At 46.4% G+C, this 27,236-nt stretch overlaps 2 protein-coding genes across 7 annotated transcripts; both read right to left on the reverse strand.

Moving 5' to 3' along the window:
* Positions 1-47: 47 nt before the first annotated feature.
* Positions 48-11,009, reverse strand: LOC133359231 (zinc finger protein with KRAB and SCAN domains 3-like). 2 transcript variants are annotated; one of them, XM_061577689.1, is made up of 4 exons: positions 10,743-11,009; positions 6,395-6,900; positions 5,816-5,902; positions 48-4,781 (listed from the first exon to the last, which is right to left on the reverse strand). In XM_061577689.1, exons 2-4 carry the CDS (start codon positions 6,897-6,899, stop codon positions 4,102-4,104), a joined length of 1,272 nt encoding a protein of 423 aa, XP_061433673.1. In that variant the 5' UTR covers position 6,900; positions 10,743-11,009; the 3' UTR covers positions 48-4,101. The 2 variants fall into 2 exon arrangements, with proteins under 2 accessions (XP_061433673.1, XP_061433672.1); XM_061577688.1 differs by having other exon boundaries at positions 10,596-11,009.
* Positions 11,010-13,155: 2,146 nt separating this feature from the next.
* On the reverse strand, positions 13,156-23,183 carry LOC133359228 (zinc finger protein 669-like). 5 transcript variants are annotated; one of them, XM_061577685.1, is made up of 6 exons: positions 23,059-23,148; positions 19,032-19,223; positions 17,492-17,997; positions 16,846-16,932; positions 15,546-15,632; positions 13,156-14,602 (listed from the first exon to the last, which is right to left on the reverse strand). In XM_061577685.1, exons 3-6 carry the CDS (start codon positions 17,994-17,996, stop codon positions 13,953-13,955), a joined length of 1,329 nt encoding a protein of 442 aa, XP_061433669.1. In that variant the 5' UTR covers position 17,997; positions 19,032-19,223; positions 23,059-23,148; the 3' UTR covers positions 13,156-13,952. The 5 variants fall into 5 exon arrangements, with proteins under 5 accessions (XP_061433669.1, XP_061433668.1, XP_061433670.1 ...); XM_061577684.1 differs by lacking the exon at positions 23,059-23,148 and adding an exon at positions 19,681-20,106; XM_061577686.1 differs by lacking the exon at positions 19,032-19,223 and having other exon boundaries at positions 23,059-23,183.
* Positions 23,184-27,236: the final 4,053 nt, after the last annotated feature.

The raw sequence follows: 27,236 nt of genomic DNA on the forward strand, positions 1-27,236 counted from the left end.
GATCCCCCCCTCGCAAGGATTCACGATGGGAGGAGAGGGGGCATGGCAGACCGGCTACACATGCACACGTTGATGTTTATTCCATGTTTTTCACGATGGATTTTTGCCTTTAGATTTACTGGCTTGTTCAATAAAGATTGTTCTTTAGAGGGGTGGCCGAGTCCATTTTATGCCATTACCGGTGGTGATGGGTGTGCTGGGTGGAAGCCACGGGACATTTGTGTACACCAGTGGTTCTCAATTTTCGCTTCTAAAAAATACCTACATAGCTCAGTGGGTCTTACCTGGTAAAATAAAAACATTTAGTTCAGTTCTCAACCTTGTTTGGTTATTGTACCCCCTTGTTGACTTTTGTTTCAACAGAGTAACCCCCTTACCTGGCCCTCCATGATTCTGAAAAATGTAAGTGAATAATGAACATCAATATTTAGACCACTTGTTCATTTTGGGAGGTATCCTAACTAGCTCGTAACTGCAAGTGAATAAAAGACATTGAACAGACATTCCACTCTTGGAAACCACATTGTTTATGATTAATCAGTTTAGGTCTTTTATATCGTTCTAGGTTACCATATGGATTTAAATTTTCATCATAGTTTGTTTATATTGGAAAAAAAAATATTCACCAATGACTAGTATGTGCTATAATTTCACACAACCTCACGTACCCCCTCTCCTAGTTGAGAACCACTGCTGTACACAAACCACTGCGATTGCACTTAAAGATGCAGCGAGTCAACGCATGTTAAGGGTCATATTCAAGAGCCAATCAATAGTTCTGCCCTTTCTGCTCCGAATAATGACCATTGCCAAACGTCCGGATCTATTTCGTGTATATTTTCTATGCATTTCAACTTATTTTCTCGGTGTTGCAAGGCAATCTCGATGACAAAAGGTATAACGTTTATTGTATTACTCCGAGTACGACACTTACCTACCTTGGCGAGATGAAAGCCAATCATCACCACGAACCAACAAACAGCAACATCGCAAAGGCGCCAAACACATTGTGAGCGATTGCTTTGTTTTGCTCGATTGAGGAGAGGTCAGGAGTGGTAGCCCAGTGTTTCTATCTCCAGCATTCTTCACAAATGTTAAGAGCGGGGAGCACTTTCGCCGATAAGACATCAATGTCAGGGCCACCACACATTTGAAACCATTGGGTTTCACAGCACGATTGTGGAGGGTGTTTTCACATTAGGGTTATTGTCAGAGGCCGCACTAAAGGTCACCCAGGATCGCCAGTGGCCTTGCAATGAAGAACACAGTTCTAAATTGGACTCCAGTAGTTCTCCTCTGGGGTAGAGTCCTGGATCAGGGCGGGGTACCTTACCTCAATTCCAGCGTACCCACAGATACCCGCAAAGGGTAACCCCCCCCCCCACCTTCCACAAGTGAGCTCCCAACTAAATAAAATCATCCACTTTTCCTACGTTTTACCCACGGACTATCGAGGTTTCCTTCGCTTTACCTTGCTGATCTGGTCAAGGAGCATAAACCATCACGCAAACTCCGGTCGTCCTCGCAGCAGTGTCTTTTGGCTAAGCGATCGAACAAAGACGGTCACCCCATCGTCGCGCGCTTTCAGATGCCTCTGGAACGCTCTTTTTTCCGATAGGAAGCCGCTGGAGCTATGCACTTTTAATTATTTGTATTTCGTTTGTTGTCCTCCCCCACCACCTATGATTAGTACGGCTGGCAATGTACCGTGCGAAAGAAGTTCAACATACGATACATGCAGTAGATGCATTTTAAAAAAGGACGCAACAACGCGAAACCGCACGAGAGAAGCTACCTGCCCGGTAGCGCATATAGCACACAATTTCCCAAGTCCGACCGCCATAGCCGCATGGGTGAATTTAAATTGCTAATTCTGAATTTTGCGTGGAAATAGGTTTTATGTTGCATGTTGAACTTATTTCGTACCGTACTAATCGGAGGTGCGGGGGAAAGACAACAAACTAAACACAAAAAGCAGTTCTAAAAGAAATAAGTTACCCGCATATACGAGAAATCGCACAAACCAAACTCGCATATGGAAAGGGGACCCTGTACTTTGGAGTAAAGTTGGATTTTGTTTGATAGGCAGGCACATGGGAGTGGGTAAAGTAATAGCCTGTGACTCCAATACTATCCGGTTGGTGAGCTTCATTAGCACAGTTGGCTATGCACGGTGCGAAAGAAGTTCAACTTACATACATTTGTCAAGACTACGCGAGCACAATCTACGCATCCCAACGAATACCAGGTAGCAGTGGATTCAGCAGTTGTAAGAGGAACATGCATCAGGAAACCAGCAGTAGCAACAGTGAAAAGCACCCAACATTAGTGAACGGCAAGCAGCAGCAGCAGTTGTCGTGGATGAGCGTCAACAATTCACAATCAGAATATTTATAACTGGAAAAATTCGATGAGCTATAAAGCAATTCTTTTCCACAGATGTCCAGGAGATTACAGGAAGCACTCAGGACGCACAGCGCTCCCGGCAGTTTAAAGTCAGTCAACCGGTTCTCGCAATGAAATGGCTTGTCGAAAAACCAGTTTTGCTCGCAGTATTGTATTACATAGAGTCGTGCCCGTGTGGCCACTCGTGAAAAGAGGATTTCAGCTCGGCCTGTGGAAGCTCTGTGGATCTTCCCCCCCCTCTCCCTGTCACCTACTGCCCTGGTGGGAATGGAAGATGGTTGCCTTCACGAGGCCCACTGTTAAGTGGGAAATCGCAACGAATGCTTTCAACGTGGCAACCATCGAACATCGATCATCTATCTCCAGAGCGACAACACTGTCCTGGTGAACAGCCAATGATCGTAGCCGGCTCTTGCTGCGTTTCATTGTTGTCAGTCTCTTTGTTATCTTTTGCCTTCCCTCTGGGTGGGCCTCATTCAGACCACATCAATCTTTTCAGTCTTTATCACGCAAGTATGTTCCGATTGACTTTAATTAACGATAAATGTACTAGCTGCGAAATGTATTATGCACTGGGAATCTATGGATAAAATGCACCTTATAAATTAAAATTACTGTTCATGATTCCTTAATTTTATTTGTAGATGTGGTAGTACAAATTAGTCATGGCCAGCTATCCAAAGCCTCAACGCAAGGCGTCCTACCACCCTGGTGCTTTGCAAGAGATGCAATGTTGCTGTGCAGTACACTTAGCACAAGTTCCACCGCGCGCTCTCGCTGTCTTCAAGGAGTCAGTATAGCACGGTGTTCTTCACTAATTTTCAGAGGGAGAGAGCCACTTTCGCAGATATGACATCAGTGTGAGAGCCACCACACATTTTAAACCATTGGGTTCGACAACACTAAGGGGTGTTTTCAAATGTTGTGTATTGCTGGGGGCCGCACGTCAGGGGCCGCACTAAAGGCCACCAGAGGCCACCAGGGGCCGCCAGTGGCCCGCAGCACATGAGAGTTACATTGTCAAACTACAAAATCAAATTGACTTTGGCCCAGAGTTCCAAAGTCTCGTGGGAAAATAAGCAGCACTGCCTTTACAAAGCAGCCCCAAAACAAGGTCAAGCTCGTGTCCAGAGGGAAGGGGCAGAGCCTGAAGAGAAAGAGGTGCAGCCTAAACACCAGAGGGCAGGCATCCAATCTAAAAACACAAAACAAGAATAGGGATTTGGTCTCAGAAACCAATATCTGAGAAAATGTTATTTGAAAACTCATCCCGAGTGGAGACTGTGTGCACATGTACATCTGTTTGTGCGAATTAATGTGTATAAAATAATGTGTGTGTTGGGGAAGTACTACCCCCGTACTGTGTGTATCAGTGGTCACTTAAAGGCATCTTGGGAGGAAGTTCTCTTTTACAGTGATACCCAGATTTAGGCCCTCCCATCTTGTGCTTTCGCTATAGCGTACCCAACTTCTTGATAGGCAATCCCGTTTTGCGTACTGTGTGGTACCTTGCCCTAACGTGCTCGAGATCATCTGTGACTACTGGACATGTGAAAAAAGAGCTTCATAGCTCATCGGATTCCTCCAGTGTAACTAAATAAAGATTCGGAGATTTAACAACTTCACCATTTACGTCGTGGCATTCAAAAAATAATTAAGCTCGAAACTACCGTCGCATTTCTCGCTCCAACTTACTCAAGCTCTGTGGGTGCGCTGGTGACCTTTTAAGTGTTGACTCTGCTTGAAACATTTGTTGCAGATCTTGCACCGGTAGGGCTTCTCCCCCGTGTGCGTGCGCTCGTGGACCCTCAAATTGCCAGAGTTTGAGAAGGACCGGTTGCACACGCTGCAGCGGAACGGCTTCTCTCCCGTGTGCACGCGATGGTGGTACCGCAGGAGCGAGCGCCACGCAAAACTCTTTTTGCACACCGTGCACTCGTACGGCTTCGCCGAGTTGACGTTCAGGCTCGCTTGTCGCGAACCGCACCCCACCATGTAAAGCTGGCGCTCCGCTGGATTTTCCTCTGCAAAAGCAGGAATCTGCCGCACATCGCTCGGCAGAGCCTCGGTAATGTTCAATGGCGCTTGTCGCCCGTGAACATGTCGATTTGCTGGAGGGTTGGACGTGTACAAGCTGCGCAGAGAAATGTTTTCCACCTCGTCAACTTGGCAGCTTCTTCGCATTCTGTCTCCTGTCTGCTGCTGCTGCTGTTGTTGCTGCTGCTGTTGCCATGAACATGAACCAACGTCACCAATGTCACCAACGTCATCAACGTCATCAATGTCACCAACATCACCAACGTTCGTAAAATGGTTTCCCATTGCTTGGAGTGAAACCACATCTTGCACTGAATTGCCTTCGATGTCACTAGAATCTGTAAGGGCATACCATTGAACATGTTATTAAGAAGCCATAGACAGTTAAGCGAAAAAAATCGGACGTTTGAAAATGCTTCACATTTGCACTTGAGTCGATACAGTAACTTCTGTATCATACCCTTGTGGTCGGTTCTGGAAGGGACTCCATGTCAACTGTTGTCTCTTTATTCTCCCATTTGATTTAGTAGCGACCAGAGAGTCGAACTGAACTAATAACGTCAACCGTTAACAAAATATAGTTGCTTTCGATTTTGAACTGTTATCAAAAACCAAAGTGAATTTACTTTTCACGAAGGAACAAAAACTATGAAATGTAATTTGTGTAACCAGTTTTAACCATTTCATGCATTGGATATCTAAATGTTGTTGTCACCAGCTGTCTTGCATGCCATGGTGTGCATCTGCACTATAAAAAGTCCACTTGGAAACTCATTTCTTTAGAACTGCCTTTCTTGTTTAGTTCGTTATCCTTCCCCCGCACCTCCGATTAGCACGGTTGGCTACGTACGTGCAAAATAAGTTAAACATACATACACACCTTTCCCTCAAGAAAACGGTAAAGGTGCACTTTTCTGTGGACTCTCAAATCAATGTGCGCTTCTCCAATGTGTTTTCGGATTGTATTGCGTGTTCGGCATTATGAAAATTAGGACATATGCATTCCCGTGGCAGTACAGAGAGCAGAGTGACACAAAGCACAGATACAGACAGTGATAGACACAGAGATGTAGAAACACAAAGAAGTGAATGTTGCAGCAATGGTGCAGTGGGTTAACAGACTGAGCTAAAAACCCAGCCCTGAGTTTGATTCACGGCCATGGCTTTTACTTGTGGCAGGTGAAATCTGAAGCAGTCCTGAGAACCACCTTCACCAACTTGCATCAAGCAGCTTGGTGAAGTATGGTCAACAATTATCATGACCAACGTGGGGTGGGGAGGCCTTCATACAGAAGTAGATTGACAAAAGGATGAATATTATTATCAGAGGGGAATGGGAAACGTTAAAATTGGGTTTATAATTTGGTTTTACCTTCAAGGGCTTCCGTCTTTATTAAAGGTGATGTGTCCACAGCTTGCGATTCTCCCATATCTGGGATGAAGTTCCTCTCACTTTCATCTGTGTAAAGCATAATGCATTCGCGGGTTTATTTTCCAAACCTATGCGTTATTTTACAAGTTAGCTAAATCCAATGGCTAAATACCATAAATGAGATTTAATGTTATAAAATAAGTTGAGACTTAAAACTTTCATATTCTTGGTTCTTTCGGTAAAGTCACGTAAATAGAAAAATAAAAAAATGAAAATAAAATAAAAAAATACAAATTAAAAAAATGTCATTAAAATAATAAATTGAAAGTGGGGGCAAGCCTCATAAGCAGCTACATTTGGAAGCTTGCCCCCACTTTTCTCTCCGCCTGATGAAGACCGCTTGTGTTGCGATCGAAACGTCGTGGGTTTTTTGCTTTCATTATTTTCAATTTATGATTTTGATTTTATCTTATTATTTATTATTTTCATTTTTTATTATTATTTTCTTAATATTTACGTGACTTTACCGAAAGAACCAAGATTATAAAATAAGGTCGGCGAACAAGAATACAACTTTACCGTTCACTTTGTAATCTTCAATTTCATTCATCACACTGTTCTCAGGCAAAACGACATTGTTGACTGAAGGAGAGCCAACAGCACACATTCCAGTGTTATCAATGTCTCCCAGCCTCTGGACGGACAGCAGCAGTTCCCGGCTCAAGCCGCTGAACAGCGCGAGCAGCACCTCCACCAGGCCTCCCAGGGTCACGTCGCCAGGGGAGGAAGCGGCGGCGTCGTCCCAGCGCAGCATCCCAGCGTCGTGGGGCTCGGCACCCTGCAAGGCCTTCACCACCTGCCGCAGCACGGCGTAGAAGCCGAAGGGCAGGCGGTCGCGTGCCGTAGCTAGCAGCTCGGCCCGCACGAGGCCATCCCCGACGCAGGCGCGCAGGACCCCGTAGTCCCGGATGCCCAGCTCCGAGTCCATGGCCCGGGCCACCTCCGCGTTCACGCCCTGCGCCTCCAGCCACGCCGGGAAGTCCCCGCTTGGCTCCAGCACTGGGGTGGTTACCATGCATGCCATTCTGATGGGAGGTAAATATTTGAAAACAGTAATGAATGCATCGAAGACAAGAAACTTCTCACAACCACCGTGGAGATGCGGCGATGAAATCAGTTCACGCGAAGATGGATGGAAGCAGCATTGAACTGCGAGGGATGGCGACGGCACGGGGATGAATTCCTCCAGCAGTGCATAGACAATGGCTGATGATGTTGAGTGCACATTGAGACTAATTGTCTCTTTTAAGGGGGAGATAGATGGCCTTATTAGCCCTTCTATCCGAATTTGATTCCAGGCCATTGCAAGCATCAGAGGCAAATGATGTCTAACCTGGTCCCTGGCCATTGACAAACAGCTGAAAATCATGATCAGGTTTAGAGCATTGTGAAGTTAAACATATTAACACAGGTTAACTGAAATGCATGTAACAGGCAAGGGGAGGTAGCATCGATATAATTGGTCTTTGAAGCTACGGTAAAACCCCGGATAGCCAGACTGAGAAGCGGAGTGCTCTGGGGCCTGATTACATACAAAAATTGCAAATAAATTCCGAGCAGGCAGCGATATTTGTATTTGTGTGCGTCTAAGCCACACAGTGGTCGCTAGGGATTACATCATCACTACACCAGCCAATTAGCTGCCAGGAAAGTCATCCTGATGTAATATGGCTGCTGTTGATGCACCAAGTCCCCAACCCAATGCGACATAGCCCCCGGTGAAGTCAGTTGGTTTTGTTTTTTAACAAAGTCAGTTTAACACGTAGTGAACTTTCGCCCACCAATATTATCCACAAGAGATGTTTGGGTTGGATCGCGTTAAAAAATGTGTCGTTAAACACGCCACCACCCGATGACACAGCTACACACATAAACAAAACGTGCCAATTCATTACTAGTTCAGCACACCAGTGTGTTTGGAGAGTAAAACCCACAACATTTACAATTCGAGTACCGTGAGCTTTCGCCAGCAATTACAACTAGCGTCAGGCGGACCGCCTGGCTGAATTAGTAATGAATTGGCATGTTTTGTTTAAGTGACAAACCTTACTAATGGGCTGTGTCTGGGGGGTGGCGGGTTTAACGACACGTTTATATCTACGTGATCTAACCCAAAAACTTCTATTATGAACAAAAAAGTTAACACGTGCGATTTTGCGTGCATTTGTTTAATGCGTGGTGTCCGAGTGCACTTGATTGGGTCAAACATGTTACTTTGCGTGAAAAGGTGCGTGTTGAAGGTGTAATCGACCTTCAGAGATGCTCATTAACAGTCTGTTAAACAAAAGGCCAGGGCGTGGTGCTGACCCACCAACCCCCTCGTGTGTCACACAGTGCTGGCCTTCATAGGTAGGTGCTTCTACTCATTACCAGCACTTGCCCCAACAGTCTGTTGAGGCTACACGGTGGATCTTTGCGAGGGCGCGGGTTTGTTTGGTGGCCTCAAGGCCGAAATTTACGCAATCCCGTTGGGAATCGGATAATAAAAAATGAGAGACCACGAGAGAAACCGTGAAGAGATGCCCCTATGGTGTTTTTTTTGGTTTACAGGTGGGGCCAAATGTTCTGTGACCTCCCCAATTCACTGACCCCGAATATATTTCCACCCTTTGCACGTTCACTTGTTTCAAATAATAACAAAATAAGTTTGAGAGAATGAAAAGGGGGAGGGGAGGGGTCAAAAGACATCTGGTGCACCCAGTCCTTAATCGAGTGAAACATTTACTAAGGGCCACGTGTACCCCAAAACCAATGCCCGCCATTCAGTGAGGGTGACGTCACAGCGGCACCTGTGCCAGGCAAGGTGCACGTTAAGGGGGGGGGGCAGACCGAGCACACACAAAGACAAAGATCCCCCGTGTAGCCCTTAAAAGACTGTAGGGGCAAGTGCTGTTAGCGAGCACCTATAAAGGCCGGCACGGCACAAGAGGGGATGGGTGGCCAATACCCACTCCCGGCCGCCTTTGTCTCCCACAGTGGCGATGTTTACACATCGCACCAGGTACTCATTTGATGCCGAGTCGATCTAGGGGATGCCCTGCACCGGTTCGAGATAATCTTCACTGGTTGTTGGCCGTGAGCGGGAATCGAACCCGGGTCGCCAGGTTCATAGCGCAGCGTAGCGCTAACCACAACACTACCGCTCCCCACACACACACAGACACACACATAGACAGACACACAGACACACACACAAAACAACAACCGCCATTCGCCACTAAGTGGCGGTGACGTCACCACGACGCTTGTGCCAGGCCATGTGCACCCTGAGGCCACGTGAAGTGTCGAAAGCCCGCTGGCAGGATGTCACGGGACAGACCCAGCAGGTGCCACGGGTCGACTGACTGAGATGACCGAGATGACTGGCTGATGCACCACCTGTGCCCCCTACTGTGCCAACTTGCTGTGCTTTATCCACCATGCGCTCCGCTCGTTGTTGTGAGCGTCGCTCCTCCGCCCTCCGTTGTTGCTGGAGGGCGACTGCCTCCAACTGCCCAGTAGCGTCCTTCACGAGCCTCCTCCACTGAGGCCGATCTTGACACCGCTGGTACCAGTCGTCGGCAAGTCCACTCAGCTCCACGTCCTCCTGTACCACATCACTCCATCTCTTCTTTAGCCCGTTTAGCCCCCTCGATCCGACCGAACAAAAGCTGTTTAGGCATGTGGTGGCTGGGCATGTGGGCTACATGACCCAGCCAACGCAGCCTTGCCTGCCAAAGGTGCTCACCGATGGGACTTTGTCCAGATCTTTCAAGGATTTGTGAGCTCCTCACACAATCCAGCCTGGTTAAACCCAGGATGGATCGGAAGGCAGGCCAGCCTGAATGTTTCTAACCGGCGAAGATGTTCCATTAGAGGGGGTCCACGTTTCGCAAGCGTAGAGAACGGAGGGAATGACTGTGGCCGAGAAGACACACATACACAGACACACACAGACAGACACAGACACACACACACAGACAGACACAGACAGACACGCACACAGACACACACACAGACAGGTACACACAGACAGACACACACACAGACAGACACACAGACAGACACACAGACAGACACACACAGACACACACACAGACAGACACATAGACAGACAGACACACACAGACACAGACAGACACACACAGACACACAGACACACACACATACGAAGACACACAGACAGACACACACACACACAGAGACACAGACACACACAAAGACAGACACACACAGACAGACACACACACAGACAGACACAAACACACACACAGACGAAGACACAGACAGACACACAGACACACACACATACGAAGACACACAGACAGACACACACACACACAGAGACACAGACACACACAAAGACAGACACACACAGACAGACACACACACACAGACAGACACAAACACACACACAGACGAAGACACAGACAGACACACACACACAGACAGACACACAGACAGACACACACACAGAGACACACACACACAGACAGACACACACAGACACACACAGACAGACACATACAAAGACACACACACACACAGACAGACACAAACAGACACACACACAGACAGACACACACAGACACACACACAGACAGACACACACAGACACACACACACAGACACACACACAGACAGACACACACACAAAGACAGACACACAGACACACACAGACAGACACACACAGACAGACACACACAAAGACAGACAGACACACAGACAGAGACTACGTACGCGATTCCGTTTAGTCTCCGGGCCCCGGCAGCTTACGACGATGTTGCTGTAACTGATGATGATGATGTTGTTTGTTTGTTGTTGTCGTTGTCGTAGTAGTAGGTGTTGTTGCTGATGTGGATGATAACGTTGTTTTGTTACACTCACGAAAGGCTGTCGATGTTGGAAGCGGCGGCCTCAAAACGAAATTAAAAACCCAACCCGGATCACCAAATCGCTCCGACAGCCGCCTCCTTTATAAAGAAAAGAGAGTCAGGGACCGCGGCCATTTGACACCCACTCGATTCTGCGGCAGTGTCGATGAAACCCAACACCCAGGGACGCACGTGGAACTTATTTCGCACAGCACGTAGCCCAACCGTGATAACACTGGTAGGAACCACCTGGTTCCACCTGCTCACAGGGGATTATTGTGTCCGTCCGTCCGTCGTGCATCCAAAAATGGGAGGGGTGGAGCTGGGTGGAGAGGGGACGGTGGGGAGGGGCTGGGTGGGGAGGGGCTGGTCACCCCGTGGTGCCCTTATAAAACTCAACGTTTAACCTACTCACGCCGGCTTGTGCCCGCCCTCATAGTCAACCATATTTGCGGAATATACCATGCCGCCGTTGACCCTGGCCATTGACCGAGCAACCCAACGTTCCTACCAGCTCCCTCCGCAGGAATGTGTTTATAATCGGGAGGTGCAGCGTTGAGTTGTCTATGGCCAGTGTGAGTCTGTGGGCAGTGTTGAGTTGATGGGCAGTGTTGAGTCTGTTGGTAGTTGTTAGTCTATGGGGCCGTCCATGAATGATGTCACGCGATTTTTGACCCCCCCCCCTCGTCACACGGCGTCACAAAAAGTCAGACCACCCCTCAAATATGACGTCACGAAGCTCTGCCACCGCCCCCCCCCAAATAAGACATGCTTCAGATCGCTTTAAACTATTGTCATTGTAGTGCGTATTTAATGTGGCGCTGCACTCTGATGTTGTAGGAGAAAACATTTATTAAAAAGTCTATTTAATTAAGTAGAACGTGTCGCCTATATTTATTTAAAGTTGCGCATTTTGATGTGACGTCACATTTCTCAAATCCCTCCCCCCTCGTCACACATCGTCACAAATGTCTGACCTACCCCTCCCCCTAGGTGCGTGACGTCATTCATGGACGGCCCCGTGATAATAGGGTTTTCCCCTTTCTGGCAATTAAACAGGTGTTCAGATGTTAAAACACCAAACTGAAACCTTTGCAAGGAATCATGTCTGCATTAATCACATATACTTGCAGTGAAAATGCAAACAAAAAGCATGCTCTGAGGCTCTGGGGTCACACCGCTGGCTTGCTCTGCCAGGCCCTGAGAAGGACTGCGGGTCAGAGGAGTCCCAGGGTCTATCTAGCCGGTCTTCAGTCTTCAACTGGGTCTTCGGACTTCGGCTCGCGAACACTGCCCCTATCTCTCTGGCTCCCCGTCTTTTATACTCATTTCCCCACCGAGGGGCGGGGTTCTGAGGGATCACAGCACACCCCACAGCCCCCACCCGTTGGGAGGGACACGGGGGATCCAAAGCCCACAGCCCCCTGCGGGTAAGCCAAGGGTGCTAGCTACACCAATATTAAATTATTGTCTTTGTGCGCTTCGCCTTTTGGCGTCCTCTGGTCTCTATATAACTGTGTTTAGATTATTAATTTGGGTTCAAGGGAAAAACCACGAGATATTATTAATTTACGTCAAAATCTCAGGGGCGTGATTAATCCACAAATCGGTTAAACCACACGCGGATAGTCGAGAGTCTACTGGACAAATAAACCACCACTCACACATACCAGTTGCACACAACCTAACTGCACATCATCAAATTCGGGCCTACTTCTTCTTTTGTACAGCTGATGTAGATGCAGAGGAACCATAAGTTCACATTCAAGGTGGTCAAGCCAGATAACCGCATTAGGAGCAGCAGAGTGTATCGCTGTGATGTCTTCTTCGTATTTGTGGATCGGGGCATTGCGTTGTTATATGTTGTACTGTCTGTTCTGGATGACCACAGTCGCACACCTGAGGATTGTTAATTTTCCATTTGTGCATTAGGTATCTGCATCTAGGCGAAGACTCCGGGGCCGGCCCAGGACATGCTGGCGGCACTATGTTGCTCGGCTGGCCTGAGAACGCCAAGGAAAGGGAGGTCTGGACCGCCCTACTCAATATGATACCGCCGCAACCCTCACCAGAACAAGCGGATTGAGAAACTAGCAAACAATATCTGCCATGGTTTGTGTGGATGCGTTTTAGGGTCGACCAAAACCAGGGGATCATCTGCGTTGGGTCTTTCACAAGGTGTTTGCAAGTTCTTATAAACTCCATTCAGCTTTCCAAGCTTCATCAGGATTGAATTCACATTGTTGAAGGTTACTGCGAATGGGTCCCAAAGGGCTATGGAAAAACACTGGATACACCTTAAATGTCCCCTGCATTGCAGACTGATCTTTTTATCTGCAAATGGAACGGTCTCGTTACCTGTATGGACGTTGATCTTGTTAATTATAATTATCAGTTGTATTATTCGTTTTACCAGTTGCAGTCATTAAGGTATCCCTTGAACAAAATTCAACATCCAAAAGGATATTATTTGATGTCATGTCTTTTATTCTACAAAACTGCATAGTAGTATACCTTACACAACACCGTGAAAAATGTCCACAGTAACACATTTCATCATTACAGCCGATATCCCGCACCTCCAATTAGCACAGTTAGCTACGTACGGTGCGAAAGAAGTTAAACATACATAATATCCAATGTGGGTGTGCCGCAAGCGAGCTTTTATCCCGGTTATGCAAGCTCACCGGGTGGCTCACAAGCCCGGGTATTGAGCCGGTACCATAGAACCTGGGTTCGAATCTGGGATTTATCAGGCCGTGATTAAATCTGGTTCTCAACTGGAGTGAGATGGCCTCAGTCTAGCCACCAATAACTGTACATTAAAAAAAATTCATCGCGTAAAATTAGATTCTGCACTTAATTTGGCTAAATGTAATTCTGAAAATTTAAATGTTTCACTCAGTGGAAAGATGGTAGGGAAAAGCACTATCTTACCCTCGACTGTGTGCACCATAGGTCACGAGGATGGATTTGATCTGCTCAAGTAGGCCATTCGCTGGCACAAAGGGTTGCACTTCTATGTGAGAGTTCTGAATGGATTCTTTGCCTCATGACCTGATACGGATAGCACAATTATCAAAATCAGAATATGTATTTATACTGGAGGAATTCGATAATCTATCTCTTTTTCCCAGATGTTCAGTAGTTTTCACTGATGTCCAGTAGTACAAAAAAATTATGCACAAATCAACAATCGCATTTCTTCTACCACTATTTCTGCTCAAGGCTTGTGCGTGCGCTGGTGACCTTTTAAGTGATGACTGCGCGAGAAGCTGCTGTTGCAAATATCGCACCGGTACGGCTTCTGTCCCGTGTGCGTGCGCTCGTGGACCCTCAAATTGCCAGAGTTTGAGAAGGACCGGTTGCACACGCTGCAGCAGAACGGCTTCTCTCCCGTGTGCACGCGATGGTGGTACCGCAGGAGCGAGAGGCACGCGAAACTCTTTTTGCACACCGTGCACTCATACGGCTTCGGCGAGTTGACGTTCACGCTCGCTTGTCGCGAACCACACCCCACCATAAAAAGCTGGCGCTCCGCTGGATTTTCCTCTGAAAAAGCAGGATTCTGCCGCACATCGCTCGGCAGAGCCTCGGTAATGTTCAATGGTGCTTGTCGCCCGTGAACATGTCGATTTGCTGGAGGGTTGGACGTGTACATGCTGCGCAGAGAAATGTTTTCCACCTCGTCAACTTGACAGCTTCGCATTCTGTCTCCTGTCTGCTGCTGTTGTTGCCATGAACATGAACCAACGTCACCAACGTCATCAACGTCACCAATGTCACCAACATCACCAACGTTCGCAAAATGGTTTCCCATTGCTTGGAGTGAAACCACATCTTGCACTGAATTACCTTCGATGTCACTAGAATCTGTAAGGGCATACCATTGAACATGTTATTAAGAAGCAATAGGCAGTTAAGCGAAAAAAATCGGACATTTGAAAATGCTTCACATTTGCACTTGAGTTGATACAGTAACTTCCGTCTCATACCCTTGTGGCCGGTTCTGGAAGGGACTCCATGCCAACTGTTGTCTCTCTATTCTCCCATTTGATTTAGTAGCGACCAGAGAGTTGAACTGAACTAAAAACTTCAACCATTAACAAGATATAGTTGGACTGTTATTAAAAACCAAAGTGAATTTACTTTTCACGAAGGAACAAAAACTATTAAACATAATTTGGGAAACCAGTTTTAACCACTTGGAAACTCATTTCTTTAGAACTGCCTTTCATGTTTAGTTTGTTATCCTTCCCCCGCACCTCCGATCAGCACGGTTGGCTGCATACGTGCAAAATAAGTTAAACATACATACACACCTTTCCCTCAAGAAAACGGTAATGGTGCACTTTTCTGTGGACTCTCAAATCAATGTGCGCTTCTCCGATGTGTTTTCAGATTGTATTGCGTGTTCGACATTATGAAAATTAGGATGTATGCATTCCCACGGCAGTACAGAGAGCAGTGACACACAGCACAGATACAGACATTGATAGACACAGATAGAGATGTAGAAACACAAAGAGGTGAATGTTGCACCAATGGTGCAGTGGGTTAACACACTAAGCTAAAAACCCAGCCCTAAGTTTGATTCACGGCCATGGCTTTTACTTGTGGCAGGTGAAATCTGAAGCAGTCCTGAGAACCACCTTCCCCAACTTACATCAAGCAGCTTGGTGAAGTATGGTCAACAATTATCATGACCAACGTGGGGTGGGGAGGCCTTCATACAGAAGTAGATTGACAAAAGAATGAATATTATTATTAGAGGGGAATGGGAAACGTTAAAATTGGGTTTATAATTTGGTTTTACCTTCAAGGGCTTCCGTCTTTATTAAAGGTGATGCATCCACAGCTTGCGATTCTCCCATATCTGGAATGAAGTTCTTCTCACCTTCATCTGTGTAAAGCATAATGCATTCGCGGGTTTATTTTCTAAACCTATGCATTCTTTTACAAGTTTGCTAAATCCAATTTTAGTGGATTAACGCGCGCCAAAAGGGGGAATTGGAAACATGTGTGTGTTATGGACAGTGGGGTTGCGTCAGGGCAAACAGGTGTTGCTGGGAGGATAACGGCCGGAGGGAGACGGTTCATTAAGCGGTTGTAAGATGCGTGGCGGTGATTGGATGGTGGAGGTAGCAGGTGCAGGGTGGCGCCAGCAAGTCTGCAGATGGGAGCGGTGGCGTCGGTGGGGACGCCGCTTAATTAATTGGTAATGAATGAAGACGGAGATATATACGAGAGCGTGAGAGAGGGACAGGGAGTTGTTGCTGGGAGCTGGACGGAGATGGTCGGGGAGAAGCAGTGGAGCAGGAACAAGAAGAAGATATGAGAGATAGAACAGGCTAGCAGTGGAGCAGGAACGAGAGAAGAGTGAGACAGAGCAGAGTGAACAGAGAAGAGTGAGACAGAGAAGAGTGAGACAGAGCAGAGCGAGACGGAGATGCCGAGAGAGAGACAGTCAGAGCAGAGTCAGTCGGAGCCGAGAGAGCGGAAAGTTGGGGAGAGACGGGGCGAAGCGGAGCGAGCGCGGCGAACAAACGGCGGAGGGCGGGGAATCACGCCGAAGTTACGGATGTTGAATGTGAAGAGTTTGTAATAAAAGTGACAAAGAAAAAAGGAGAAGTTGTCTGCGTAAAGTTCAGCACTCCACAATGGCTAAATACCATCAACGTAATATTTAATATTATAAAATAAGTTTAGACTTAAAACTTTCGTGACTGCAGGAATTCATATTCTTGGTTCTTTCGGTAAAGTCACGTAAATACATTTTTTAAAAAAAATAAAATAAAAATAATCAAATTACATTAAAATAATAAATTGAAAGTAATGAAAGCAAAAAACCCACGACGTTTCGATCGCAACACAAGCGGTCTTCATCAGGCGGAGAGAAAAGTGGGGGCAAGCCTCATAAGCAGCTACATTTGGAGGCGTGCCCCCACTTTTCTCTCCGCCTGATCATCAAGCAGCTTGGTGAGGTATGGTCAACAATTACCATGACCAACGTGGGGTGGGGAGGCCTTCATACAGAAGTAGATTGACAAAAGAATGAATATTATTATATGAGGGGAATGGGAAACGTTAAAATTGGGTTTATAATTTGGTTTTACCTTCAAGGGCTTCCGTCTTTATTAAAGGTGATGTGTCCACAGCTTGCGATTCTCCCATATCTGGGATGAAGTTCCTCTCACTTTCATCTGTGTAAAGCATAATGCATTCGCGGGTCTATTTTCCAAACCTATGCGTTATTTTACAAGTTTGCTAAATCCAATGGCTAAATACCATAAATTAGATATTTAATGTTACAAAATAAGTTTAGACTTAAAACTTTCGTTTCTGCAAGAATTCATATTCTTGGTTCGTTCGGTAAAGTCGCGTAAATAGTAAACAAAAATGAAAATAAAAACTAATAAAATAAAAATTAAATTAAAATAATGAATTGAAAGTAATTAAAGAAAAAACCCACGACGTTTTGATCGCAACACAAGCGGTCTCCATCAGGCGGAGAGAAAAGTGGGGACAAGCCTCATAAGCAGCTACATTTGGAGGCTTGCCCCCACTTTTTTCTCCGCCTGATGAAGACCGCTTGTGTTGTGATCGAAACGTTGTGGGTTTTTTGCTTTTATTACTTTCAACGTATTCTTTTAATCATATTATTTAAATTGCATCTTATTATTGTTATTTTTCTATTTACGTGACTTTACCAAAAGAACCAAGATTATAAAATAACGTCGGCGAACAAGAATACAACTTTACCATTCACTTTGTAATCTTCAATTTCATTCATCACACTGTTCTCAGGCAAAACGACAGTGTTGGCTGAAGGGGAGCCAACAGCACACATTCCAGTGTTATCAATGTCTCCCAGCCTCTGGACGGACAGCAGCAGTTCCCGGCTCAAGCCGCTGAACAGCGCGAGCAGCACCTCCACCAGGCCTCCCAGGGTCACGTCGCCTGGGGAGGAAGCGGCGGCGTCGTCCCAGCGCGGCGTCCCAGCGTCGTGGGGTTCGGCACCCTGCAAGGCCTTCACCACCTGCCGCAGCACGGCGTAGAAGCCGAAGGGCAGGCGGTCGCGCGCCGTGGCCAGCAGCTCGGCCCGCACGAGGCCATCCCCGACGCAGGCACGCAGGACCCCGTAGTCCCGGATGCCCAGCTCTGAGTCCATGGCCTGGGCCACCTCCACGTTCACGCCCTGCGCCTCCAGCCATGCCGGGAAGTCCCCGCTTGGCTCCAGCACTGGGGTGGTTACCATGCATGCCATTCTGATGGGACATAAATATTTGAAAACAGTGATGAATGCATCGAGGACAAGAAACTTCTCACAACCACCGTGGAGATACAGCGATGAAATCAGTTAACGTGAAGATGGATGGAAGCAACATTGAACTGCGAGGGATGGCGACGGCATGGGGATCAATTCCTCCAGGCAGTGGATAGACAATGGCTGATGTTGAGTGCACATTGAGACTAATTGTCTCTTTTAAGGGGGAGATAGATGGCCTTATGAGCCCTTCTATCCGAATTTGATTCCAGGCCATTGCCAGCATCAGTGTCAAATTATGTCTAACCTGGTCCCTGGCCATTGACAAACAGCTGAAAATCATGATCAGGTTTAGAACATTGTAAAGTTAAAGATATTAACACAGGTGAACTGAAATGCATATAATGGGCAAGGGGAGGTAGCATCGATATAATTGGTCTTTGAAGCTACGGTAAAACCCCGGATAGCCAGACTGAGAAGCGGAGTGCTCTGGGGCCTGATTACATACAACAATTGAAAATAAATTCCGAGCAGGCAGCGAGATTTGTATTTGTGTTACTTTTTTGATGGAGTTAAATAGTGATTTGTGATCATGGGCCACTGAGGCAGACTCCATCTCCTCAGCAACCCGCGACCACCACCCATCCTTGCAGCGCCTCACTGCTCTCCGAACCTCCGAGCGAAGGCTGCGGTAAGCCTCCTCATTCTCTGACGTGGGATGCTGTAGCCGATGAGAGTGGACCTGTCGCTTTTTCTCAACTATCCCGAACACCTCCTCTGTCAACCATGGTCTCTGAGGAGGTCTGGACCGCGTACCCAAAGCAGCCATTGCATCTGCATGAGCCACAGTCCTAATCGTCGCCCATTTACCCTCGACATCAGGAGTGGGGGACGATGCCAGCCCCAGTTGCAAGCGATGATGAAATTCTCGCTTGCAACTTTCATCAGCTAACTGAGACCAGGCCACTTTAGGTTGGAATGGGGTCCTGGGTGTCCACCCACCACCGGAGTGGAAGAATGGCAGGCGCATCTTACAGATGACTAGTCGATGGTCAGAGGGCAGATCAGCTCCACGGTAGGTTCTGGTGTCAAGGACATGGGCTCGCATCCGCTGGTCCGTCACTATGTAGTTCAGCAGATGTTCTTGCTTGGACCCGGCATGCATCCATGATGTTGTGTGGATGCGCCGATGCCGGAAGAGCGTGTTGGTAATTACAAGCCCATGGGCTGCACAAAATTAGACACAGACAGACACACACAGACAGACACACACAGACACACACACAGACAGACACAAAGACATACACACAGACAGACACACACACACACAGACAGACACACAGACACGCACAGACATAAACAGACACACACACACAGACACACAGACAGACACACAGACACGCACAGACATAAACAGACACACACACAGACACACAGACAGACACACAGACACGCACAGACATAAACAGACACACACACAGACACGCACAGACATACACAGACACACACACACAGACACACACACACAGACAGACAAACAGACACGCACACACACACACAGACACACAGACAGACACACACACAGACAGACACACACAGACACGCACACAGACAGACACACAGACACGCACAGACATAAACAGACACACACACAGACAGACACACACACACAGAGACTACGTACGCGATTCCGTTTAGTCTCCGGGCCCCGGCAGCTTACGACGATGTTGTTGTAACTGATGATGATGATGATGTTGTTTGTTTGTTGTTGTCGTTGTCGTAGTAGTAGGTGTTGTTGCTGATGTGGATGATAACGTTGTTTTGTTACACTCACGAAAGGCTGTCGATGTTGCGAAATTAAAAACCCAACCCGAATCACCAAATCGCTCCGACAGCCGCCTCCTTTATATAAAAAAGTCAGGGACCGCGGCCATTTGACACCCAGTCGATTCTGCGGCAGTGTCGATTAAACCCAACACCCAGGGACGCACGTGGAACTTCTTTCGCACAGCACGTAGCCCAACCGTGATAATTATAATCGGAGGCACAGCGTTGGGTCGTGTTGAGTCTATAGGTAGTTGTCAGTCTATGGGGCCGTCCATGAATTACGTCACGCGATATTGGACGATTTTTTACCCCCCCCCTATCTCGTCACACGGCGTTACAAAAAGTCAGACCCCCCCTCAAATATGACGTCACAAAGCTCCCCCCCCCCCCCCATTTATAAAAAGTATATTTAATTAAGTAGAACGTGTTGTCTATATTTATTTAAAGTTGCGCATTTTGATGTGACGTCACATTTCTCAAACCCCTCCCCCCTTGTCACAAATGTCTGACCCCCCCCAGGTGCGTGACGTCATTTATGGACGGCCACCATGATAATAGGGTTTTGCCCTTTCTGGCAATAAAACAGGTGTTCAGATGTTAAAACACAAAACTGAAACCTTTGCAAGGAATCATGTCTGCATTAAACACGTTCCTTCGGAGTGGGCAGGTAGGAACTTGGTTGGACAGCGCATTCGTGCACGACAGAAAGCTCGTTGTCACGTGACGCACTTCAACCAATCCGGGAGCGTACATGTTTGGGAGGGGCTGTGCACGACAGACAAATAATCCCTGGTGGGCAGTGTGGAACTGTTGTTCCTGCCTGTACCACATATACTTGTGGTGAAAATGCAAACAAAAAATGCTCTGACAGTATGTGCATTGTCTTTGAAACTGATTGGTCCACACCAGAGACAGCTTTCTTTAAAGCCGAGTCTCAAACGGTGTTAGAAAAGAGGATGCCAAAAGACGAACAACACAAAGACAATGCACTATCAGGACATTGAGAGCTCGTGGTGTGCAGCTACATCACGAAACCTCCTTTGCCAGTATTAAATTGTCTTTGTGCTGTTCGCCTGTTGGCATCCTCTGGTCTGTATATAACTGTGTTTAGATTATTAATTTGGGTTTAAGGGAAACACCATGAGCTATTATTATTTATGTCAAAATCTCAGGGGCGCGATTAATCCGCAAATCGGATAAACCACACGCGGATAGTAGAGAGTCTACTGGACAAATAAACCACCACTCACACATACCAGTTGCACACAACCTAACCGCACATCATCAAATTTGGGCCTACTTCTTCTTCTGTACAGCTGATGTAGATGCAGAGGAACTAAAAGTTCACATTCAAGGTGGTCAAGCCAGACAACCGCATTAGGAGCAGCAGTGTATTGCTGTGATGTCTTCTTCGTATTTGTGGATCGGGGCATTGCGTCGTGATATGTTGTACTGTCTGTTCTGGATGACCACAGTCGCACACCTGAGGATTGTTAATTTTCCATTTGTGCATCAGGTATCTGCATCTAGGCGAAGACCCCGGGGCCGGCCCAGGACATGCTGGCGGCACTATGTCGCTCGGCTGGCCTGAGAACGCCAAGGAAAGGGAGGTCTGGACCGCCCTGCTCAATATGATACCACCGCAACCCTCACCAGAACAAGCGGATTGAGAAACTAACAAACAATATCTGCCATGGCTTGTGCGAATGCGTTTTAGGTGAAACTAAAACCGGGGGATCATCTGCGTTGGGTCTTTCACAAGGTGTTTGCAAGTTCTTATGAACTCCATTCAGCTTTCCAAGCTTCATCAGGGTTGAATTCACATTGTTGAAGGTTAAGCGAATGGGTCCCAAAGGGCTATGGAGAAACACTGGATACACCTTAAATGTCCCCTGCATTGCAGAATGATCTTTTATCTGCAAATGGAACGGTCTCGTTACCTGTGTGGATGTTGATCTTGTTAATTATAATTATCAGTTGTATTATTCGTTTTACCAGTTGCAGTCATTAAGGTATGCCTTGAACAAAATTCAACAGCCAAAAGGATATTATTTGATGTCATGTCTTTTATTCTACACAACTGCATAGTAGTACTAGCTGTACTACCCGGCTTCGCCCGGGACTTGTATCCACCACGGCCGGCCGCCTTTGTCTCCCCAGTGGCGATGTTAATACGCCACACCAGTTACTCGTTTGAGGCTGAGTCGACCTATGTGAGGTTCAAATAATCTTGATCGGTGGTGGCCATGAGCGGGAATCTAACTCGGTTCGCCGGGTTGGTAGCGCAGCGTAGCGTTAACCACTACACCCACCGCTCCTCACACACACAGACGCACAGACACACACACAGACACACGCAGAAACACACAGACAGACACACAGACAGCACGCTAACCACTACACTACCGCTCCCCACACACCACACACGCAGACACACACACAGAACACACACACAGACAGACACACACACACAGACACACAGACAGCACGCTAACCACTACACTACCGCTCCCCACACACCACACACGCACACACACAGACACACACACAGACACACACACACAGACACACACAGGCAGCACGCTAAGCACTACACTACCGTTCCTCGTACACACCACACACGCACACACACAGACACACACACAGACACACACACACAGACACACACACACAGACACACACACAGACACACACACAGACACACACACACACACATAGACACAGGCAGCACGCTAAGCACTACACTACCGTTCCCCCTACACAACACACGCGCGCGCGTCCATAGGTACACATACACGCGCTTGCTGCAGACACACACATACACACACATACATAACCGCACATACACACAAACACATACACACACATGCATACACACAAACATACACATACATACAAACACACACATACATACACACAAACACATACACAATACACACACACATACATACAGACACACACATACATACACACAAACACATACAGACACATACATACACACATACATACAGACACACAGACATACACATAAACACATACACACATAGTCATGACCCGGCTTTGCCCGGGACTTGTATCCACCAGGCCCGGCCGCCTTTGTCTCCCCAGTGGCGATGTTAATACGCCACACCAGTTACTCGTTTTGAGGCTGAGTCCCTCCCTCGCCACTCTGCCTCCCTCGGCACTCTGCCTCCCTCGCCACTCTGTAGAGGACGTGAAATTTGTATGAATTTACCTCAGAGTGGCGTGTTGGGTGTCGAGGCCTAGCACCGTGCAGAGCCTCCCGCCTTGCCTGATTTTCCCACCCGGCGAACGCTGGGTACGGGTGCCGGTCCCCCCCCCCCGCCGCGCTATTAAAAATGGCGTCCACCCCGCGGAGAAAAGTTGCTACTCGTTGCCAGGGGCAACCGCCGTCCAATGAAAGCTGCGAAGGCGTGGCTAGCCGTTGCCAGGGGCAACCGCCGTCCAATGAAAGTGCAGTCCACACACACACACACAGACACACAGACATGAACGATTTTATATATATAGATACCTTACACAACATCGTGAAAAATGCCCACAGTAACACATTTCATCATTACAGCTGATATCTCGCACCTCCAATTAGCACAGTTAGCTACGTACGGTGCGAAAGAAGTTAAACATACATACATACATATCCAATGTGGGTGTGCCGCAAGCGAGTTTTTATCCCAGTTATGCAAGCTCACCGGGTGGCTCACAAGCCCGGGTATTGAGCCGGTACCATAGAACCTGGGTTCGAATCTGGGATTTATCAGGCCGTGATTAAAACGGGTTCTCAACTGTAGTGAGATGGTCTCAGTCTAGCCACCAATAACTGTACATAATTCTTAGGTTTTTTCGGTAAAGTCACGTAGGTAAAACATTAAAATTAATAAAAGTAAAGTAAAATAAAAATCACGACGTTTCGGAGGCAACACAAGTCTCCGTCATCAGGTGGGACCGTCACAGCCAGATTTGCTGCATCAACTGTACATAAAAAAAATCATCACGTAAAATTAGATTCTGCACTTAATTTTGCTAAATGTAATTCTGAAAATCAAAATGTTTCACTAAGTGGAAAGATGGTAGGGAAAAGCACTACCTTACCCTCGACTGTGTGCACCATAGGTCACGAGGGTGGATTTGATCTGCTCAAGTAGGCCGTTCGCTGGCTCAAAGGGTTGTACTTCTATGTGAGAGTTCTGAATGGATTCTTTGCCTCATGACCTGATACGGATAGCACAATTATCAAAATCAGAATATGTATTTATACTGGAGGAATTCGATAAGCTATCTCTTTTTCACAGATGTTCAGTAGTTTTCACAGATGTCCAGTGGTACAAATAAATTATGCACAAATCAACAATCGCATTTCTTGTACCACTATTTCTGCTCAAGGCTTGTGCGTGCGCTGGTGACCTTTTAAGTGATGACTGCGCGAGAAGCTAATGTTACAAATATCGCACCGGTACGGCTTCTGCCCCGTGTGCGTGCGCTCGTGGACCTTCAGATTGCAAGACTGCGCAAAGGACCGGTTGCACATCTTGCAGCGGAACGGCTTCTCTCCCGTGTGTATGCGTTGGTGATACTTAAGAAGTGAGAGCCACGCAAAGCTCTTCTTGCACACCGTGCACTCGAATGGCTTGTTCACCAAGTTTACATTCCCGTTGGTTTCCAGCGACCTTAAAGTGTCCAGCTGGTTAACTGATCGGTCGGCCTCTTCAACAGCAGGATCCTGCCGACTGCTAGGCAATTCCTCGATGGCGTTTGGTGGTTCCTGTCGCCCATGATAGTGTCCAGTTTTTTCAGAATTATACGTACGCATTTCACTTCCAGTCCTCTGCCGATTGTGATACTGCTGCAGCCGTGAACACGAAGCAACTCTTTCGGAGTGTGCGAAGTTCAGTCCCATCCCTTGTAGTGAAACTACGTCTTGCACGATGAACCCCGTATTTTCTTCAATGCCACTAGCACCTGTGTGGGGAAAACAATACATGTGTTACTAACAGAACAGCATCAGAAATTGGGATTCTGAGAAAGGAAGGTGTCAGAAGGCTGTAAAGTGTTGAGATGTGGGTTTTGATGTCAAATGGATTAATGAAATTGAGTGGAATGAAAAGAGTTAAACAGTTGGAACAACCGACAAAAGAAAATAGATACGGATTGGGCACATTCTCTGAGGAGAAAGCTTGATGAAATAGGTTCTCAAAGGATGTTGGGAATATGTCAAGAGCCTTAACAAGGAAGATGCAACTTGGATTTACAGAAAGGTGATGGCAACTGTACAGAGAGGACAGGATTGAGGAGGTATGAGCCAAGGACCTCTGATTATCACGGTTGGCTACGTACGGTGCGAAAGAAGTTCAACGTCCATACATACAGGACAAAAAAACAAGAAAACTAAGCAGTAAACTCTGCAATTAAAGTTAACCGTCTGTAGCAAATGTTTGATTTATTTTACAATGTACCCAGCCTCATTGACACTCGACCTGATACAATGACTTGTCTAATTCTCTACTTGGTCGATTTTGAAAGTGATTCCAAGCAGTGGGTTTCTAACCGTGCATCCACAATGTCTTTATTATCTGATTTAATTTCATTGCGATGATTTTTAAAAATAACTACCACTTAAATCACCGATTTAAAAATACATTATATATATATATTTTTTATAAATCAGTTTTCTTTAAGTCTAACGTATATTACCTGCTATGTTATATGGATCCAAAACACGGAAGATGAATAAAATAGAAAAGCTGAAAAGTACAAAATTAAGTATGGAGAGAAGATAAGTTTGAAATTACGCAAAGAGATAGGAAGACCAAAATATGGATCAGATAACTTATGGAAATAATGGGAGTCATATTCAGTTTAACACGTATGCTTTTGCAACCAATGTTTTCCGCAAGAAGTATTTTTGGGTTAGATCGTGGAAATTTATAAATGTGTCGTTAAACCCGCCACCACCCGACACAGCCATTTTGTAAGATTTGTCCCATGAACAAAACATGCCAATTCATTACTAGTTCAGCACACCGGTGTGTTGGAGAGTAAACCCACAACATTTACAATTCAAGTATGACGTTTCTCTGATAACTACAACTGACTTCAACAGCCGATAGCCAGAAACGTGGAGAATTCCTCCTGTTTCGAGTCATATTGACTGTTAAAAAAATGGGCTTGGGCAGTACACTCCGCTAAAGCGTATAAGGGCCGGTGGTCGAGGCTAAAAAGAGTGGCAGCCAAAGCAGACAACACGTCCGAGATGATGCCCACCATGGAGATGCAGCGATGAAATCATCTCGTGTGCAGAAGTTTGATGGACTGTTTTATCGCGAGACTCTGAGAGATGACTTTCGAAAACCTTAACCCATCAGTGGATTGATCATGGCTGATGGTGATGATGAAGCGTGTGAAATATATCTGTGATATGACTGCAAATATTGGCAAAATTGTTCAAACGTGGGCTCTATAATTCGGCTTTACCTTCAAGGGCCTCCGTCTTAATTATAGATGATTCATCCACAGCGTTCGAATCTCCCATGTCTGGAATCAAGTCCTCTCCATCCTCGTCTGCATCAAATCACAATGTATCAGCAGCTTTATTTTCCAAAACTAAGCATTCCTTCATATGCTAATGCCAGACGTGACATCAAATAATGTACAGATGTGTCACTAAATCCACATATAGCATAGAGTAAAAGCTGTAGTAAGCTGAAATTGGGGGTAAGCCAGAAGGCTACTTGAATAATCACTGATGTATGGTCAACTTCTTACACACCGTATGTAGCACCGTACGTAGCTAACCGTGCTAATCATAGATGTTGGAAAACAAAGTAAACAGTATAAAATATATAAGCAAAACAACACTGTCATGCTAGCGTGGTAGGAAATAGTGTGCATAAATTCACTCGTAATTCTAAATCTGGGTTCTTGTCTGATGTATGGAATTCGGTGAATCCATTCACTTGGAACCCCTCTTTCCAACTTTGATTTTACATTCATATTGCAAATAAACAAAATCAATTCAAACCTGTCAGAAATTATTTTCAGCCTTCCACAGCCAGTCAACCTTAAGCCTTCCACCTCTGTTTTATGGTGACGTTGACGCCGGTTAAACTGTACCTAGTGATGTAATTTTGCATTACACTGTAAAAATGTACTCGTAAATAGATATTTGAATATATTATATGTTAATTTCGTGTAAATATCATTCAAATGTAGCCCTTAAGTATGATTTTATTTGCATTATTCCAGACATCCCCCATAACTGAAAAGGTCCTGTTAATTAGTCTGATTTTGGGAGGATCTACCGCTATATAAGAATTGAGATATCACGACCAACTGCCTGCTTAAAATAAATATTTCACGTGTTTAATAAGTTCAGCGAATAGGAAACAACTTTAC

The sequence above is a fragment of the Lethenteron reissneri genome, chromosome 64 (assembly GCF_015708825.2).
Source record: "Lethenteron reissneri isolate LAM-NWPU_2019-01 chromosome 64, ASM1570882v1, whole genome shotgun sequence".
Classification (NCBI taxonomy): Eukaryota; Metazoa; Chordata; class Hyperoartia; order Petromyzontiformes; family Petromyzontidae; genus Lethenteron; species Lethenteron reissneri.

Excerpts from the sequence above, each read along its gene's own strand:
- LOC133359231 (XM_061577689.1), bottom strand. The coding sequence starts at position 6,899 with ATGGCATGCATGGTAACCACCCCAGTGCTGGAGCCAAGCGGGGACTTC. Across the intron at positions 5,903-6,394 it reads TGAAGATTACAAAGTGAACG|ATGAAAGTGAGAGGAACTTC; the intron begins GTAAAGTTGTAT and ends TGCTTTACACAG. Across the intron at positions 4,782-5,815 it reads AAAGACGGAAGCCCTTGAAG|ATTCTAGTGACATCGAAGGC; the intron begins GTAAAACCAAAT and ends ATGCCCTTACAG.
- LOC133359228 (XM_061577686.1), bottom strand. The coding sequence starts at position 17,996 with ATGGCATGCATGGTAACCACCCCAGTGCTGGAGCCAAGCGGGGACTTC. Across the intron at positions 15,633-16,845 it reads AAAGACGGAAGCCCTTGAAG|ATGAAGGTGAGAAGAACTTC; the intron begins GTAAAACCAAAT and ends TGCTTTACACAG. Across the intron at positions 14,603-15,545 it reads AAAGACGGAAGCCCTTGAAG|ATTCTAGTGACATCGAAGGT; the intron begins GTAAAACCAAAT and ends ATGCCCTTACAG.